The sequence below is a fragment of the Pipra filicauda genome, unplaced genomic scaffold, assembly GCF_003945595.2.
Source record: "Pipra filicauda isolate LSUMZ 115617 unplaced genomic scaffold, ASM394559v2 scaffold41_size5083284_pilon, whole genome shotgun sequence".
Lineage (NCBI taxonomy): Eukaryota > Metazoa > Chordata > Aves > Passeriformes > Pipridae > Pipra > Pipra filicauda.
Genome location: NW_024104554.1, coordinates 887,108 through 905,185, shown reverse-complemented (window position 1 = coordinate 905,185; position 18,078 = coordinate 887,108). Strand labels below are relative to the sequence as shown.

The window sequence follows — 18,078 nt, the reverse complement described above, 5'->3', positions numbered from 1 at the left end:
ATAAAGAGATAATCCAAGTATTCAGTTTTGCCATATGCCCTTCAAAATGGTGAGACTGTTTCTATTACTTTACAGGAATTCAAATTTCTATCCCGCTAATTCAAGTTCAAATTTTGTCAGAGCTATAGAACACTTTGCCCACAAATTACAGTCATTAACCTGCATGCATTCTTCTTGAAAGTGATAGTTTTGACCCTTCCTCCTGCACTAGTCTTATTGTTGCCAGAAATAATCTTGCAAATTATATGCTATACCATGTGCACTTCAGCGTCAATATCCAGACTCAATATTCCCACTTGAATACCAAGCTAAATATATACAGCTGCAGGTAGTTTATATTTTCAAAGCAAGTAAATAGTGACACAGTAGGAGTCCAGTCACAGCAACTTGATTGTCTACACAATATTTATTGTCAGTACATCTGGAACACATTTAATGCGGACTTACTAACACCCTCACAAATCTTCCCCTAGAAGGCATTAGTGTAGGAGCTGCATAGGCCAGGGACTGTTTCTGAGAGACAGTTTGAATGAGTCACCTCGTTGTATAAGATTAAAGAGCATAACATTACAGATGTAGTCAAACTGCAGAAGCTGGTCTCAGGGACAGCAGGGAATGATCACAGTATTGTTTGGAGAACTAGGATAAATTTAGCCAGAGCATTCAGAGTTGCCCCATTTCACCTAAATGTTTGTGAGGAATAAAAGGGAAGTATTTGCTTTACTAGCTGGGGTTAAAACATTCAGACAAAAGAAGAAGACAGTGCTACAGTTATTTATGAGGTGAAATGCTCCAGTAACAGCGCTAATGTATGTGCACCTGCTGTGGGAATGTAAAACACTCACCTGAAGGAGAAGGAAATGCTGGTTAGATTTTCCTAAAGTCCAGTTTCTAATTCTGACAGTAAAAGGAAATTCCTTACAACTAAGTTTAGCAAATTTCCTTAATTGCGGAGATCTTTATGGTTTAAAATCATCCCAAAGGGAAATGCTTTTAAAATGTTGCTTTGATGGCTCGGGAAAATAAATCCTGTATAGCTTGCTGTCATTGTTTTGCTTATTCTCATATAAATTTCAAAATCCCTTCATTACATCCTCATGGAGTTCTTAGTGATCTCACCTCAAACAAATAGTGACCAGGAATGTCTGACACTCCTGGTGGGTTGACTTTGGGATTATTACATTATTATTTCAGTTTTGATTCAGTCCTCTTTATCAAACGCTACTGAGCAACATTTTTTGCTCTTTCTTACATGTGTTTCCCCAGTGCCACTCCCCTGCCTTGGCTGTGGGCTCAGCCATGCCTTGCAGTGGGTGGGTCAGAGACGGCTGGAATTGACTGTGTCCGGCACGGGGCAACTCTGGCCTCCTCTCACAGAGTGGCCCTGCAGCCCCACTGCCCACATATGGGCACCTCCATCCAATGCAACGTTACGTATGAATATATCTTTCCTTTAAAATAGAGTAAGACATTCAGCTGGGAAAATGCCCTATATTTCAGCACAAGGTTTATAAGTATTTTTAAGCCTTAGTGTATCCCTTGCAAGCTGCCTGCAAGGCAATCTTGGGGCTTTCTTCGATGGAGGCATAAAATACAAGGTCAGTGTTTCTAACATATTTTGCTCATATTTTGCATGCAGATAGTAGAGAAAGCAACTTCGACATCCACTACCCTGCCAAAGGACTGATTCCAATGGAAATATGTAAAAGGACATCCTGGCATGGGAATGGAAAGGAAATAGACTTTATTTTCATAAGTGCAGGTTATAGAGAGACTATAGTGGAAGAGAGTTAAATTGTATAAATGGCAGTTGTGCAGTGCCAGTTGACTCAGAATCAGAGAACAGGCCTTGCAGTTCAGACATCAGCATAATTTTGCCTTTACTTCCTTTGGATCCTCAGGAGTACTGTGCTAACAGATCTATGAAAGAAGACAGTATCTAACAGATTGCTCAGAACAGCTTTCTTTCAGGTAAATCTTTCTTATATCTCCAGGGAGTATCATTAAGTATGCTCGACATTACTCATGAAATGTTCTGAAGGATAATTGAGTTTCTTGAATGTTTCTTTAGGATTTTCTAAGGGTTTTTTGTTGTTGATTTTTAGGTAGTTTATTAAATTATTTATAAACCATATATGTGCAAAGCTTCTGGGAGACTTATGTATCACATTCAAGCAACTCAGTGGGCAATTAAGTTCTTTCTTGTCTGATACATCTGTTCAGAGCAAAAATACCTTTGGGGATCTGCACTGTCAGACCATGGGTAATGGGAACAAAGGACAATATAGACCACATATTTTGCTCACCTACTCAATTCTCTTTGATCTACAAGCAAATCCATAGGCCAAAGTCTTGTAGTGTTTTATACATGGTGGCCACACAAGCATGGAGGATTTTGTCATCAATAATTTAGTGGGTAAAGATGGAGAAAATGCCGTTCCTTTTATTGCAAATATGGATATTATTGGGGGATTCTCAAAACTTTGCATATTTCATGGTCAAATGCAGCCTGTACTTGTTGAAAAGAACAAATATAATAACAAAGATACAAGCATCCATATTAAAATGAAGATTTTTTCTTTTTCCCTCCTCACCTCATCCTATCTCTAAATGCCTTGTTCTTTGTAGGAAATGTCTAACATGGAATTGAATTGTCACACTCCATTACATAACTAATCTTTTAAGATGACAAAATGGATAAAAATATAGTCACCACAATTTGATCTGTAACAATGGTATCTTTAAAAGCCTGTGGGAAGCATTCAGTGCAAATAAAAAAAAAACCAACAAAAATCAAGGTTGAAATGTAGACAGCAGTTTCTAACATGTTAAATGGGGTGCTGGGATATCTCCAGAAAGGAAGTTGTTGAATACTTTGTGATTTTAAGTATTAATTAACTGAAAATTTGGAGACATAAATTTGAAAGACTAATTTCATGTATGGTCAACACTTCAGATGAATGTCATGATTTTCAGTACAAGAATGTAGCAGTCATTAAGAACAGGCAAATTATGGCCATGCTGTAGAAAAGCACACGTTGAAAATCTATGGATATTTAGGCTAATATTTAAATGTTTTCTGCAATTTAAATGAATGAAAGACATCTATAAGTACAGATTTAATCAATATCACCATGTTAGCTAGCTTCTCTCTACTTAAATGAGTAAATTAATTATTTGAAAAAAAACCCCAATGGTTCTGTTCACAACAACAAAAAAAAATCTCTGTGCTACACTTATAAGTATTGCTGCAAACATAAAATAATACTATGTATTCAAATTCCAAGTTCACATTTTATGTTTTCTTTTTACATTTTAAACCACTTTAAACAGTCTAATACTTCTAGAAATGTAATTGAACTCTCAAACATATAGTTTCTTTGCATCTAGTATTGACTCTAGTATAAAGGAAGTGATGCTATCAACTTAGAATTCATTAATTTTGTGTCAGAAAGTGGAATGAAAATAAAGATAACTGGCACTAAAACAAGATTTGTTCATGCATTGTGAATGTTTAACATGACAGAAAGTGGAATTATTTTCTTATTACCTTAACAATATCTCCCTCGTGCAGCTGAAAGCTCCTGGCTCTAAGATGGATCCCTTTTCCAGCCTCTGTTTCAATTTTATAGATACATTCATGGTTGTTGTCATAATTAGATGGAAAATTTGGAGACAACAATGTTCCTTCATTTCCAGAGACAGTTGCTCCACATTCAGCTAAAGAAAACAGACACATGTAAAAAAGGAAAAAAAAAGTGAATTATCCATTTCAAGAAAATATGGGTTATTAGTAGTAATATTTAAACCCTATGAAAACTCTAACAGGTTATCTAGGAAAAGTATATTTCTACCAGATATCTGTAAGAACAACTCCTAGAAACCCTATCAAAGTTGCTATCTCCTGCATTTCACTGAGTCTGTTTATTACATGCACTTAGTTGCTTTTACCTTCAATTTCTCCCTTGTTCTTCCCATCAGACTAGGCAATAATGCAGGTTAGCCTGGATACGATATACATTGGATATTTTATTGAGATATAGTTATTGTGGCAACATTTGAAATAAACAACTTTGATTTTACTTCCGCATTCAGCTTTACAAATAAGTATTAGAAAAAGCAGACGATAAGCTGCTGGGAAAAAAAAAGAATCTGACAATAAATCAAGATCATTCAAACATGTTTTTCTCTACCTGGAATAAAATCAAAAAACTAAAAAACAAACATTTATTTATATTAGTCAAGACTAAGCAGACCTATCCTTTCTTTTCTGGGTAAAGAGAGGATGAGTCTTTTTCATAGCTATTTGTAGTAAGCATCTATTAACACTTTCATTAGACATTCTTTTGTCGTATCTCCCCAGTAAAGAAAATAAAGAAGTGTAGGAGGAGTGGTATGTTCCAGCCCATGGACTCAGTTTGAATTCAGAACAAAAGCTAGAACAATTATTCCAAATATGCAACATAAATTTCATCACATAAATGAAAACATCCAGACAGACAGAAAATAATATTGGTCTTGTTCAAACAGATATTCAAAATGCTTGAAAATGCATTAACATACCAACTATTAATCTACAACTTTTTTTAAGGTGCACAAGATTGATATTTTTATCTCATTGTTCAGTCTAGGGATAAAATATATTGGGTTATTTTGACCTAAACATCATTTAGATCTCATTCAGAGTTTGTGAAAAACTTGTTATAAGAGTTAAAATAATAATAAATTAACATATAATTGTAAATCAACAGATATGCGTTAACAAAGAAGTAATAGGTTTAGAAACAAATCTGCATTCTTTCTAAAAATGTTAAATAGACTTTTAGGCTTCTTATGACATTAAAACATTTATTTGAGGAATTTCAATTACATTGCAAAATTCTCTGAGCTCAAGTTGGCACCCATATACCTCTAACCCATGCTATAAAACTACAGTCTGTTTTCAGTGCAAATAGATTGCAAATATCTGATAGCTATGCAGTTTCATCAGGCTCCACCATTCCCTTCATTATCGTGACAAATGGTTGCTCGTGTCCTCTGACCAGTCAAGTTTCCTAGCTCATCCTCTGCCAGTCAGTAAATCACTGACATAGACACTAGAAAGAGGTTTCCAAAGGAAATCAAGCCTTCTTTGTCAGCTCCCCTTCCTCAATTTATACAGAACATGTCACAGATCATGTTTAAGGACCTTACGCCAAGGACTTCAACTGAGTATTTTTTCTAACTATTTTTGCACACTGCAATCCAGAACGTCATGACCACACTTCACGTAATGAGGGACCAGGAATTCAAAGAGCAGCCATGAACCACAATACCAAGCCTGGTCTTGACAGCAGAAAAAGCTTATGCAAAGGCATCTCTCCCCTTCAAGGCCGTAACATTTTACCTAGTGGTATAGGAAGTCATGCTTTTTCTTTAAAAATATTCACAGTAGCTGATACTGCTGCTTTTTTTATGTAGTAGCATGTGCAACCAGAATGTGTGACACCCAAATTCATTTCACTTTGACTCTGGGGATTTGAACATGCATTTCCTATGCTCTCTCACAAAGAGATTAGAAAATCAGTCACAGTGTTGACTAACCTCTTTAGCAAAATGGGTAGGGCATTAAACAGGGGAGAAAGAACACTTCTTTGAGGAAATACATACATTAAAGAGTTGGGAAATAAAATTCTGAAATAACTCATGAATCAACACTCACAGTAACCACGTGAGCACCAAAGTACTAGACTAGAAAAATATATTCATGTTCACATCCATTTGAATCGCCTTCAATTGATCCTCTTTATGCAAAATGAACAACAGCGTTTAACAACAATGGCATGATGATTCTGCTAGCAAGGACCAGATACAACTTAAAATTCTTTTACATAAGCAAAGGAAATGAAGCCACATCTCTTACATATTTGATGAAAGATCAAGCCATAGAAGTTCAAAGAAGTGATATGGCTTATCCACCCATAGTAACTAAGAAGTAAAAAACTGCCAATCAATCTTGAAATATGTCATGCAATATTCTGTATCTAGCATGTATTCTATGAATAACTACTGATTTTAGTGTCTCAAGTTAAGTAGATAAATATTATCATGTGATCTTGAAAGAGCTCTTTAGTTCTTGACTACAGAGGACATTTCCTTACTTCAACGCCTTCCAGATACCTTCTGAGTTCCAGAGACCTGCCTTCATCTTGACAGAATGTCTGTCAAACTCCCCCTCACCTCGCCCCCATCAGGAGCATCCACAGCCCAGAGAGACAAAAGAGAAAAGATTTCCTATTTCCCCACATGAGAAAAATATTTTGTAACTGATTCTAATTTCATTTATTAAATATAATTCACTGAATATTAACCATATGCACTCTTCTTCGATAAAAATCCACTATATTAGTATTAGTATCTATAAATTTTAAATTATGCAAACATTGAGAAGTATAGAGTTTTCCAGGACAAATAACCTTTACTGATCTTAAAGTAATTACTTTCTCCATCATTCTGTCTTCATACTTTGGTCCACAACCTTGTGTGGGAAAAATCAGTGTGAATTTAGTTGAACAGGTATTTCATAACATACCCACTGAACATGCTCTATGTAAATAGTATTTTCAGGACTAGCTCCTCCAGCTATAGCCTTTAAAGAAAAGGAACATATTTCCTGGTGTGGTCATCTGATCTGCTTAGACTAGTATAACAGGTACAATTTAAGAATATAAAATCTGCATATGATATAACAAATTGATGTAGAAAGAGGCAGCACTGAAATATGTATTTTGACGCAATAGAGATCCCTTCTTTATGTTGCATGTCTACCTTTCCTTTGTTTCTGTATTAATCTATTTGATTTTTCAAGATACAAAATAAATTGATTCAAAGTTCTAGCTTTTTTATTATCAATATGGTCAGAGGCACCTAAATTGAATCTGTAGATTAAACAATAAAGATCCAGTTCTCAATTTATGTATTTCAAATTAATCAGGTATGGGATGAAAAAAATGAAAATATCTGTAATCCAAGATATTTTTCAACAGAGAATATGCACAAAAGTCTGCTTGGAGCAAAAAGCAGAAAAATAAATGAAAAAACCCCAGTGAATTAGAAAACCATGAAAGAAAAGAAAAAATCATTAGAGGACATAGGACAAAAGCTTCCATTTGCATGTATAGGAGAGACTTTTCTCTAGGAAGGATATAGGGGGATTGTTGCAACTTATAGACAATTGTTTTGAGTTTGAGAGAGAGAGAAAGAGGAAGGAAGGAAGGAAGGAAGGAAAGGAAGGAAGGAAGGAAGGAAGGAAGGAAGGAAGGAAGGAAGGAAAGAAAGCATATTCTTGCAGAAGTAACATGAAATAGCACCTACTGTGTTTTGATAAGATCTATAAAATTAAGAGGCTTTTGTCATACTAAAACACATCTAAATTACTTGTTAAATAACTTAAAATAGCATATAATAAACAAAATTTGTTCTCTAAATATCAGCTGCTTACATGGTTCCATTTAGAATCTTCACTTCCCAGATCTGTCAAGCTATGGAAGTCTGCTGAACTACAGCACCCAAAAGACAAGATCCTTAAACTCATCTTTTTAAAGAAAAAATCTATATGTTACTGCTTCTATGTTTCAAAACATGGAAAGTAAATAAAAGCAGATTAATATAGTCCCCCATTACAACTTTTGAATCTTGTGTGCTTTTTAAAGTTAATTTTATTTATTTATTATAAATCAAAAATACCCACCTTAGAATTCAAAAAGTATATTCTTTTTGATTCTAAACCATCCATCTCCACACATAAAAGGTTTTACAGGAGGAAATGCTTTATTTTTACTACAGTTTCTGAATTCTCAGTTATAACCTCTTTAAGGACTGTAGCAGACTGAAAAATGCTGCTTTATCAAACTCTTCTTTTATTCCCTTTCAGTGAGAGTAATCAGTCTGGAAGGGTACTTGAACTCATTGTTTGTTCTTTTGCTCAATAAAGTCACTTAAATTCCAATTACATAAGTAACTGTTTTTTCTTCTTTCATTGTCTCACTTGAAATTTGATAAAAGGAAACTGCAGAGGGTAGATCTTTTGAAGATCATTGAACACTTCCTGAATACGAACACAAACTGTAATACAAACAAAACTCAGGGATTCTTGAATTGCTTTGAAATACAGTTCATGTAAAATGTAACAATAACTTTGTTTAATGGAAAAGTTTGCTTTACTATTTTTCTTTCATATATCTTGCTAAAAGGTTTGACAGAATTTTAAGCAGATCTCCAAAGCAGAGATCAAATAAAAGTAGTACATTGTCAGTTTAAGGGCTCCTCTGACACAAAGCACTCTGCTGAGTGCAGAATATCTCTTTTGTATTTACAGAATTGTGCAGCAGTTCATAAAATATGAGAAGAAGCAGAGCTCAGACAGTCAATAATTTTTTATGTTTCTGTTGGACAATACTATTAACCAGTAGGATGGTTATGTAACATTAATACAGGAGCTAAAGGGATCACAGATAAAACTGAATCAAATGATAGCAAAAACTTAGGGTTTCTCCACAGTCATTGAGAGCTCTCTAAAGCTGAGGATATGATTTCTGCATGGCAGACACAACATATGACTGGACTCAAGTACAGCTTCATGTACAAACTCTAATATAATGCTAGGAGCAGAAGCTTCCTGTTAAATGGAATGTTGCATCAAGCCAAGGTGCACATGGAGTATCCACGGCATCTCTGTTGCACAGTGCCTGAATCTTTGTAATGTTAAGAGTCCTACATCTCTAATTCTGCAACCTGTGCATCACAAGTGAGCCTGTAACCTGTCACTTACACATTACCATTGATTTTTTTAAATCATACTATTCTCTTCCCACTTCTCATTCTTTTGCCTTGTGGCTTTTAGCCTGTAACTCTACACTAAGATCACATCACTCCAGACCTGATAGTTTTTAGCATGTGACTTCATATTGGACTAGAACCTCAATAACAAGGAGTTAAGAGTTATTTTAACACACAATAAATATTACACGATAAAATACATGCACAAACCTTAATTACTATTTAGTCTGCAGCACCCACACGTGCTCCATTCAATGTTAACAGTGTAATAAACTATCACTGAGGAGCTTGAGAAGGTCTGCATGAAAATGTAACTGTAGCAGGGAGAAAGCAGGAAGATGTTGGCTTTTTTGTCATTACTATTATCATCATCATCACCACTACATTTACTGGCAAGAATTATTTGCCTGAGGATTCTTTCCATCCTCTTACCAGCTGGTGCTTAAGGAGTGGCTTTCCCGTTTTTCCTTTTCTTTTCTCTCTCTCTTTCTCTTTTTTCTCTCATTGTTTGCTTCTCTAAGATAGATTTCAATTAAAGGTACAACCACACTACTAAAGTATGTTTATGTCAGCCTCCCACAATACTCTTTAAGCAACATCCATATGATGGTGGTGAACATCTCACTGAAAACCATACTGAAGTGCCTTTCTGAAAACAACTTATTCTGTATTTTTTGCACCATTCACATACAAAGAATAATGGAATAGGAGAGGAAGGACTAAGCAGCAGGGAAAGTCTTTTCTGTGGTTTGCTTAATTTGTTCTCAATCCACATGCCACAAACATAAGGCACTGTTCGGGTTCTCAAAACAAATCCTATGATGTTAATTAGCCTCAGGGGATTATTGGCAGAAACTGAGGTGAAAGCATTGTTTGGATTTAAGTTGTTTTGAGATTTTTGACTACTCTTTCTAGTATCATCTGATAATAAGCTATGGACATAACATGCTGACATTATTTGTCTTAGCAAGAAACAACACTAAGTATACATAACCTTAACATGTAGAAAGAAGGCAAAAGGGTGACTTGAGGTAATCATTATTCTTTCTAACTATAGGTGACTAATATTTCATACTAGGTCTCAGATAAAGGTGATTGAAGTCTCATACAAATCACTCCTTTTCATTTTGAAAATAGAATCAGAGTGCCCAGTATGCACCAGCTGAAATCTTTTAGTGTTTCCTGACTATTGAAGTTTCAGTTATCAGATAGAGACAATTCAAACCTGTAATTACTACGTGGCACCATATTTTAAAGATTCAGGTACAGTAAGACTCAAACAGACAAATCTTCAATTTTCAATCAAACATTGAAAGTAAAAGGAGGGGTTAAAAAACACCACCTTTTGATTGTATTTATAAAAATGCATTGTTATAAGATAAAGAAAGTATAAAAAACTTATCAAATAACTTTATTAAATACACTGTGCAAAATAGAAAATAACCTAAAGATTTAACAATTTAAATGTGACAACATTTAAATAAAGCATTCTGAAATACAGTGGATCCTGAATTCATCCTTATTACCATTGGAAGATTCAGAGACTCAGCTACTGATAAGATTTCTTGCTCATGAGTAGCTCTCTCTCTGCCTAAACACTAGATAAAAATGAATAGCAGTTTTCGGACCTAGTTTGACTTCTCAAAGGTGAACTCAAATTCAAATTTTCTGCTACAGAGAATTTAAAGAAAACAATGAATGCCAAATCTCAAGAGCCTCATAGAAAACTCTGGTGTTATTCAGGCTAATAATATGATTATATTCCCACTTATGATTTAATCTCAATGAAAATTAACTCATGATACAACATGACAGAGTATATTAATTATAATTGATGACTTTGCAATAAATACTAACTAAACTATTAAAAAGAAACAGCTTATTAAATAGTGTCGGCATTTTATTGTAGCACCCTATCAACTATTCAAATAGAATTTAATATAACAACTGAATATGACAAATTAATGTGATATTAATGCGAATAACAGCGAACAATATCTTGGTGAAGATTTTACTCAAATACTGTATTAATGCACCATTAAAAATCAAGTGCCATGTAAAATTTAATAAAGGAGCAACATCACTTAAATATGAAATGAAAATATTAAGTAGCTCTTTCTTTTCTGCTTTACCATTTAAGTTTTCCACAGCTTGCTTAGGAACACTCCATAAGGATGAAATTACTTATAGGGGACAGGAAATAATACAGATTAAAAACCAAACCAAACAAAAAAGCTCCAGCACTCAAAATTAAGTTTATTTTATTGATGTGTTCTGCTCAAACTCAGTGCAATGCTTAACATGAAAGGTTTGAACTGAATATACACTGTAAACTGTATAGTGCACAAATAATATTTTCTTTATGTATCATAAATAAAATTATACACAGTTTCTTAAAGAGAGAGTGAGCCGGGAAAATCCAGACAAGCAGACAGAAGCCAATAACATAATTGTCAAGACAATCACATGAGAGAGTTGAAGAACTACTTCAGACCTTTCTTCTCTTTTGTCAGAGACTGAAATGTTAAGGGTTAATGACTCCAACAATCAGCCATTTGCAAAAGCAGCAGGGTGCTTTGCTGAGACCAGGTTTGCACTCCCCGAGCAGTGAGGAGAAGGACAGTTTTTGGGCTGTGGTGGTGAAACTTCTGATCTGCATAACAACAGTCCAGGTGCAGAGGGGGTGCACACCCACCACCACCTGAGAATGACCAGGACAAATCAACCTTTGTTTAGCAACAAGCTGGGGTTTCAGACAGATAAAGGAAAAGGCAAGTAAGAAGCAGATCCTCCTAGGTGGGATAACGCTTTTTATCATGCCAGTGTCCTCCCTTGGGCTGATGGGATTTGATGGAAGTTTACATTAAAATATTGCCCTTATGAAGTTGCAAGCTATGCTGGCAGTGGTGTATGCCTCTGGCAGGGTCTCTCATGCCAGATAGATCAAAACTGAAGGGTCAGATAATATGTGTCCATGGGTAGGATGGGCTCACTAATCTTCTGGCAGTTATATTAGGAGAAGGAAAACTCTAATTCCAAACCCTGCTAGATGGAGCTCGCTTAGCCCTGTAAAGCCATCCATTTAAGAGAAGGATACTCTAATTAAACCTACGTCCTGAGGACTTTGCTGTCAGCGTCCAAGCTTGCTCAGCCCTGACAGATGAACCTTAGGATTAAAGGGTGGGTCCAGTTCTGCACATGCTGCATCTCACCTAAAAAAATCCATTGCGCAGGCTTGAAGGATATATCCACATTTGTAAAGCCCTGTAGCGACAGGCAAGGGTCAAAATGGCAGGTGATAAGGTGCACTGGAAGCCACAGACCCAACCCTGCATGCAGGTGGTTCAGGACATTGATTGCCTAAGACGGACACTGGAGATGACAGTCTCATTGGGCAGCATCCTGAATGACCAAGCAGCCTTTTTCAAGGAGAGCACTTCTTGCTCCACACGGAGAGGGGCCTAGAAAAGGTGGCTTAACCAAAGCTCATCTCCACCCTTCACCCGGTTGGTTAACTGCGGCCAACAGGCATCTTCTGATGTGGTCAAACAAAGATTAAGAGACAAAGGCATACACCTGCCTCCAAAGGTGTATCCAAATTGATATTCGCATGTTGGAACATCAGAACTATGCTTGATACTGAGGATAGTGGATGTCCTGAGTGCCATTCTGCTCTAATTGCCCATGAACTGTCATGACTCAACATCGACATAGCTGCTCTCAGTGAAGTTCGTCTCCATGAGGAAGGCAGCCTTAGAGAACATGGTGCTGGTTATACACTCTTTTGGTCATGTAAACCCAGAACTGAAAGGCATCTTTCAGGAGTTGGCTTCATGATTAAAAACTCTATTGTCTCCAAACTTGAAAATTTGCCGACAGGTCATTCTGATCGCATTATCTCCTTACGCCTTCCACTACACAACAAACAACATGTTGTCCTCTTTAGTATATGTGCCCCAACTCTCCAAGCTGATCCTGCCAAAAAAGATAAATTTTACACCGACCTGCGCCGCCTTACTCAAAAGGTTCCCGCAGATGATTACAGAGTGATTACAGAGGATTCTATGAGACCTTGAAAACAGCGTATGGACCTACACACCAGGTCCAAAGCTCTCTACTCAGTTCAGATGGTCAAATGCTTCTAACAGATAAAATCTCCATTCTGAATCAATGGTCTGAACACTTTCAGATTCTTTTCAGTACTAGCCATGTAGTTCAAGACTCAGTAATTCAGTACATTACACAACAACCGGTGAAAAATGAATTGGATATTGCCCCTACTATGGGAGAAACTCTTAAGGCCATACAGTAGGTGAAAACTGGCAGGGCAGCTGGAGTTGATAGAATGCCATCTGAAGTCTGGAAGCAGGGAGGCCAAGCACTCCATGATAAATTTCACAAATTTGTGGTGCACTGTGGGGAACTAGGCAAACTACCATCAGACCTTCAGACCTTTGTGACGCAGTCATCATCACCTTGTATAAGAAGAAAGGAGATAAATCAGACTGCTCAAATTACCGAGGTATTACTCTGCTCTCCATTGCTGGTAAAATCCTGGCAAGAATACTTTTGAACAGACTAGTACCCGCTATTGCAGAAGAACTTCTACCTGACAGCCAATGTGGTTTCAGAGCCAACAGGAGTACCACCGATATGGTATTTGTTCTCAGACAACTGCAAGAGAAGTGTAGGGAACAGAACAAAGGTCTCTATGTAACCTTTGTTGATTTCACCAAAGCTTTCGATACTGTGAGCAGAAAAGGTCTATGGCAGATTTTGGAACGTTTAGATTGTTCCCCCAAGTTCCTTAAAATGATCATCTCACTCCATGAGGATCAGCACAGCCAAGTCAGATATGGAAATGCACTTTCTGAGCCCTTTCTAATAAAGAATGGTGCGAAACAAGGTTGCGTTCTTGCACCAACTCTATTCACAATCTTTTTCAGCATGATGCTCCAAAGGGCCACAGCAGACCTCGACGAAGAAACTGGTATCTACATCCGATATCGTACTGATGGAAGCCTATTCAACCTAAGGTGACTGAAGGCCCACACTAAGACCTTAAACCATCTTGTCCGTGAACTGCTTTATGCTGACACCACCGCCCTCGTCACCCACACAGAAGTAGCTCTGCAGCATTTAACATCCTGCTTTGCTGAGGCTGCTGAGCTTTTTGGGCTGGAAGTCAGTTTGAAGAAGACAGACATTTTCTATCAACCTGCACCTCAGGAAGTCTTCCATCATCCCCATATCACCATTGGCCAATCAGAGCTCCAATCAGCGGTTTAATTACCTGGGAAGCATCATCTCCTCGGATAGTAAGACTCATGAAGAGATTGACAACAGGTTAGCAGTGGCATAGAGACCTTTCGGAAAACTCCATAAAAAGAGTTTGACAAAATAAACACCTGAAGAAAAGTACAAAGATCAGTGTTTACAGAGCCATTGTACTGTCTACTCTTTTATATGGGTCCAATCATGGATCATTTACCACCACCACCTGCGACTCTTAGAACACTTCCATCAATGCTGCCTCCGTACAATCCTAAACATCTGGTTTAGGATTGTACTGGTCAGATTATGTGACTAATACGTCTCTTCTAGAACAGGCAGCACTTATGAGTGTTGATGCCATGTTGCTGAGAACACAGCTGCGCTGGGCAGGACACGTCTCCAGGATGAAGGACCACTGCCTCCCTAAGATTGTGCTCTATGGTGAACTTGCCACAGACTGCCGCAAGAGAAGAGCCCCGAAGAGGAGATACAAGGACTCCCTGAAACGACATCTCGGCCTTGACCATATTGATCATCATCATTGGTCTACTCTGGCCTCCAATCGGGAGGTCTGGAAACATATTAGCTATAACACTGCTGCACATGCAGGATCACTCTTGAGGAGAAAAGACAACATAGAAAGAACCGTGTTTTGTCGATATCACCTAAGGAGTCTTTCTGCTGTGCCTTTTGCAACCGGACTTGTCTATCTCGCATTGACCATTTTAGCCACCAACACACTTGTAGCAAATGTGGGTAGAGTCCTTCCCAAAGGAAGCCATGATGATGTCCCCCCTTACACAACTGGCTCAGGTGTAAAATTTCACCCGAGGAGGAGGTATTGGGACATTCACCTGGGGTATTCATCCCCTTCTGTTAAGGTAGAACTGGCTCAACTATGCTTATGCTGAAGTGAGAAACAGCAGTCATGTCTTAGAAGGTGTCATAAATATCAGAAACCATCAAAGACCCCTGAAGTGCCCCCAGACTTCCATTTCTAGGAACTTCCACCAGAGGACTATGCATGGTCCACAGTGTTGCATAAGAAAGTGTAGAATTCCCCTGCTCAGGAGAGGTATCTGGACATTCCCACCTGAACCTGAACATATATTAACCCATTGAACTTATGTTGTGGAGGTTTCCCCTGGCCCTGACAGGTTAAGTCTGCAACCATCACTTCAACCAACAGACATCTAAATTGCAACAATCAAGTATCGTCACTGGATCCACAAGTAGTGATAACTTTTCTCTTCGCTATCCACTCTTATTCTTTCTTTTTCTTTCTTTTCCTTATATATTTTCTTAAATGATGTTTTTATATTTCCATAGATTATAACCAAAATGGCCATATATCTCCTTTCCATTGCAGCCAAATTGTTCTAAAATAAACCTGCCACGCATGCATATTTATAAACATGTCATTCAGTGTCATTTCACTCTGATCTGCCCCAACGGATCTATTAACAAGAACCTCAGCTACCCTACTTTCAGGGGCGGTAATAACATAAAATTGGTGTCAGGGACAAGATTACCCTGTGAGAAGCAGTGAGGAGGTTTTTCTACAGGCATAACAGCCAGAGTATTGAACAAAGGAGAACTGATTTTTGGTCTATGCCAAAATCTCCAGCAGGAGATCATGGCAACCTGGGATTTATGCCTGATCTCGACTGTTCCCCACTGCTAAAAGTTAATGATAATTTTTCTCCTCTCGGTAGGACCTGGGCACATCAGATTTGTTGAAATTGTTTTCTGGTGTAAGCCAGACTTGACCTGCTGTGTAAGATTTTCTCTGTGAGAAAGTGAAGCTGACCCTCAGAGAGGGTTAATGGGAAGAAAGACATTAACCCTCTTTGGGTTAATGACCAGTACATTATTGAATCTCCCCAGAATTCCTGTTTCTCCCACGCACTGCCCAGAGAAAATCAAACTTCCCCTAAACCTCTGGGCAGGCCAGAGTGTTACATAATTGTAACATTGGACTGGATCCCTTGGATGTGGTGAAGTGATCATTGTAGTCCAAAGCTGTTGTACGGTTTTCTGGTGTGACTTGGACCTGTTAAAAGGTTTTCCCTGGGAGAAAATCAAGCCAATCCTCAGAGAAGGTAGTGGGAAGAAGGACATTGACCCACAGTGGGTTAATGAAGGGTGTTACTAGCAAGAGCGAGTCAAATGGGACTGTCCTCTCATTATGAAATCACCATGATAATTTTTCCCCTCTTGGGCACATCAGACTTGTTGAAAGTTCTTCTGGTGTAAACTAGACCTGCTGGAAGGTTTTCTCTGGGAGAAAGTCAAGCTGACCCTCAGAGAAGTTTAATAGGAGCAAGATATTAACCCTCTCTGGGTTAATGACTGATTCAAAAAGAATGAGCACCCAGGGTGAGTCCAATGGGGATTGTTTCCTCCTCGTGAAATTAGAGTCTTTTGTAAAGAGAAGGTACCTACATCTGGGCCCTGTACTTTGCAATTCACTGTAAAGGGGTCTCCACTCAGGTTTTTACTCACTGCGTTCAACAATCAGTGAACAGAACATCTTTGACAAATTGGAAGCAAAAGCTGAAATTTCTACTTTCTTCAGAATTTCATCAGTATTTCACAGTGCACCATAAAGGAATACCAAAATTATAAGACTCATTCCTTACCTTTTTAGATGATCACTGTAAATTATAAAGTTACATTTCAAAAAGTGCTTAGGAGATTATTTAAGCACATATCAGATACATGCATTTATCACTGCAATCTAAACTCCCTCCACTCCCTCAGCCCCTACTTGTTGGCCACCTATCTCTGGACATGTGCATACTTACCGGGTATCCTGTTTTGTGTCCTATTTCTTCTTTTGCATATATCCTACTCCTCACCAAGTCTGAGAAGATACAGATAACCATATAGATTTTTTTTCTTTAAAAAGAAGAGTTTAAGGATCTTGTCTTTTGGATGCTGTAGTTTGGCAGACTTCCATAGCTTGGTAGATTAGGAAGTGAAGAATCTAAATTGGAACCATGTAAGCAGCGGATATTTACAGAACAAATTTTGCTTATTACATGTTATTTTAAGCTATGTAACAAGGAATTTAGATGTGTTTTAATATGACAACAACCTTGTAATTTTATAGATCTTGTCAGAACACAATAGGTGCAAGAATGTTCTTTCTTTTTCTTTCTTTCTTTCTTTCCTTCTTTTTTTCTTTTTTCTCTTTCTTTCTTTCTTTCTTTCTTTCTCTCTTTGTCTCTTCCATTCTTTTTCTCTTTCTCTCTCCCTCAGACTTGAAACAATTTAGTGCAAGTTGAAACAATGCCCCTATATTCTTTCTGAAGGAAAGAGAAGTCTCTCCTACCCTTGCAAATGGAAGCTTTTTGTCATTTCTTATGACCTCTAATGAACTATCAATTTTTTCCTTTTGCTTTCATGGTCTTCTGGTTCATTGTTTTTTTTTTATTTTTATTTTTTTTAAATTTAGGAATGCTTCTCTTAACCTGTGAGTCCTTCAATTCCTTTTCTAACAGTAACATAACTCCAATACAGAATGTTAGAAACCTCCTGACTAGTTTGACTTATAGAAAACTGGAAAGTAAGAAAGTATGATTAAAAGCAGAGTTTGCTAGATAAGTTTTAGGAAATCTGCCTCAATAACAGATTTCCCAGAAATGGTGTGTGGATCCTATTTAAAAGGTTAGTGATGACAATAAGCAGCAGAAACATGATTGTGATGTTCTCCTTTAGGAGGACAGTAGCCTCCGAATCAGATACTTCAACAAACTAAGTTGTTCCACCTAATTTCTGAACTCCAGCATTCACCAAGTTCTGAGATTCACACAGCTTTGTGGATATGCAGAAGTGCGTGACTGCCTAGCAGCTTTATGCTTGGATCTGTACTCTGGGGGAACCAACTCACTAAAAGCTGGGTTTTGTCCTCAGGAAAATGTAGTCAACTGTGAAATGTAAATGAAACTGTAATAGAACTCTTTAATTATAGGTAGAGAAAAA

At 37.4% G+C, this 18,078-nt stretch overlaps 1 protein-coding gene across 3 annotated transcripts in view; it reads right to left on the bottom strand.

The window, feature by feature from the left end:
- CSMD1 (CUB and Sushi multiple domains 1) overlaps positions 1-18,078 on the bottom strand; it is a 1,092,404-nt gene that overhangs the window by 218,336 nt on the left and 855,990 nt on the right. For all 3 annotated transcript variants that reach the window (XM_039385566.1, XM_039385564.1, XM_039385565.1), the window contains exon 22: positions 3,551-3,720. In XM_039385566.1, the coding sequence (XP_039241500.1) occupies positions 3,551-3,720 (170 nt within the window). The remainder of the gene's footprint in view (positions 1-3,550; positions 3,721-18,078) is intronic.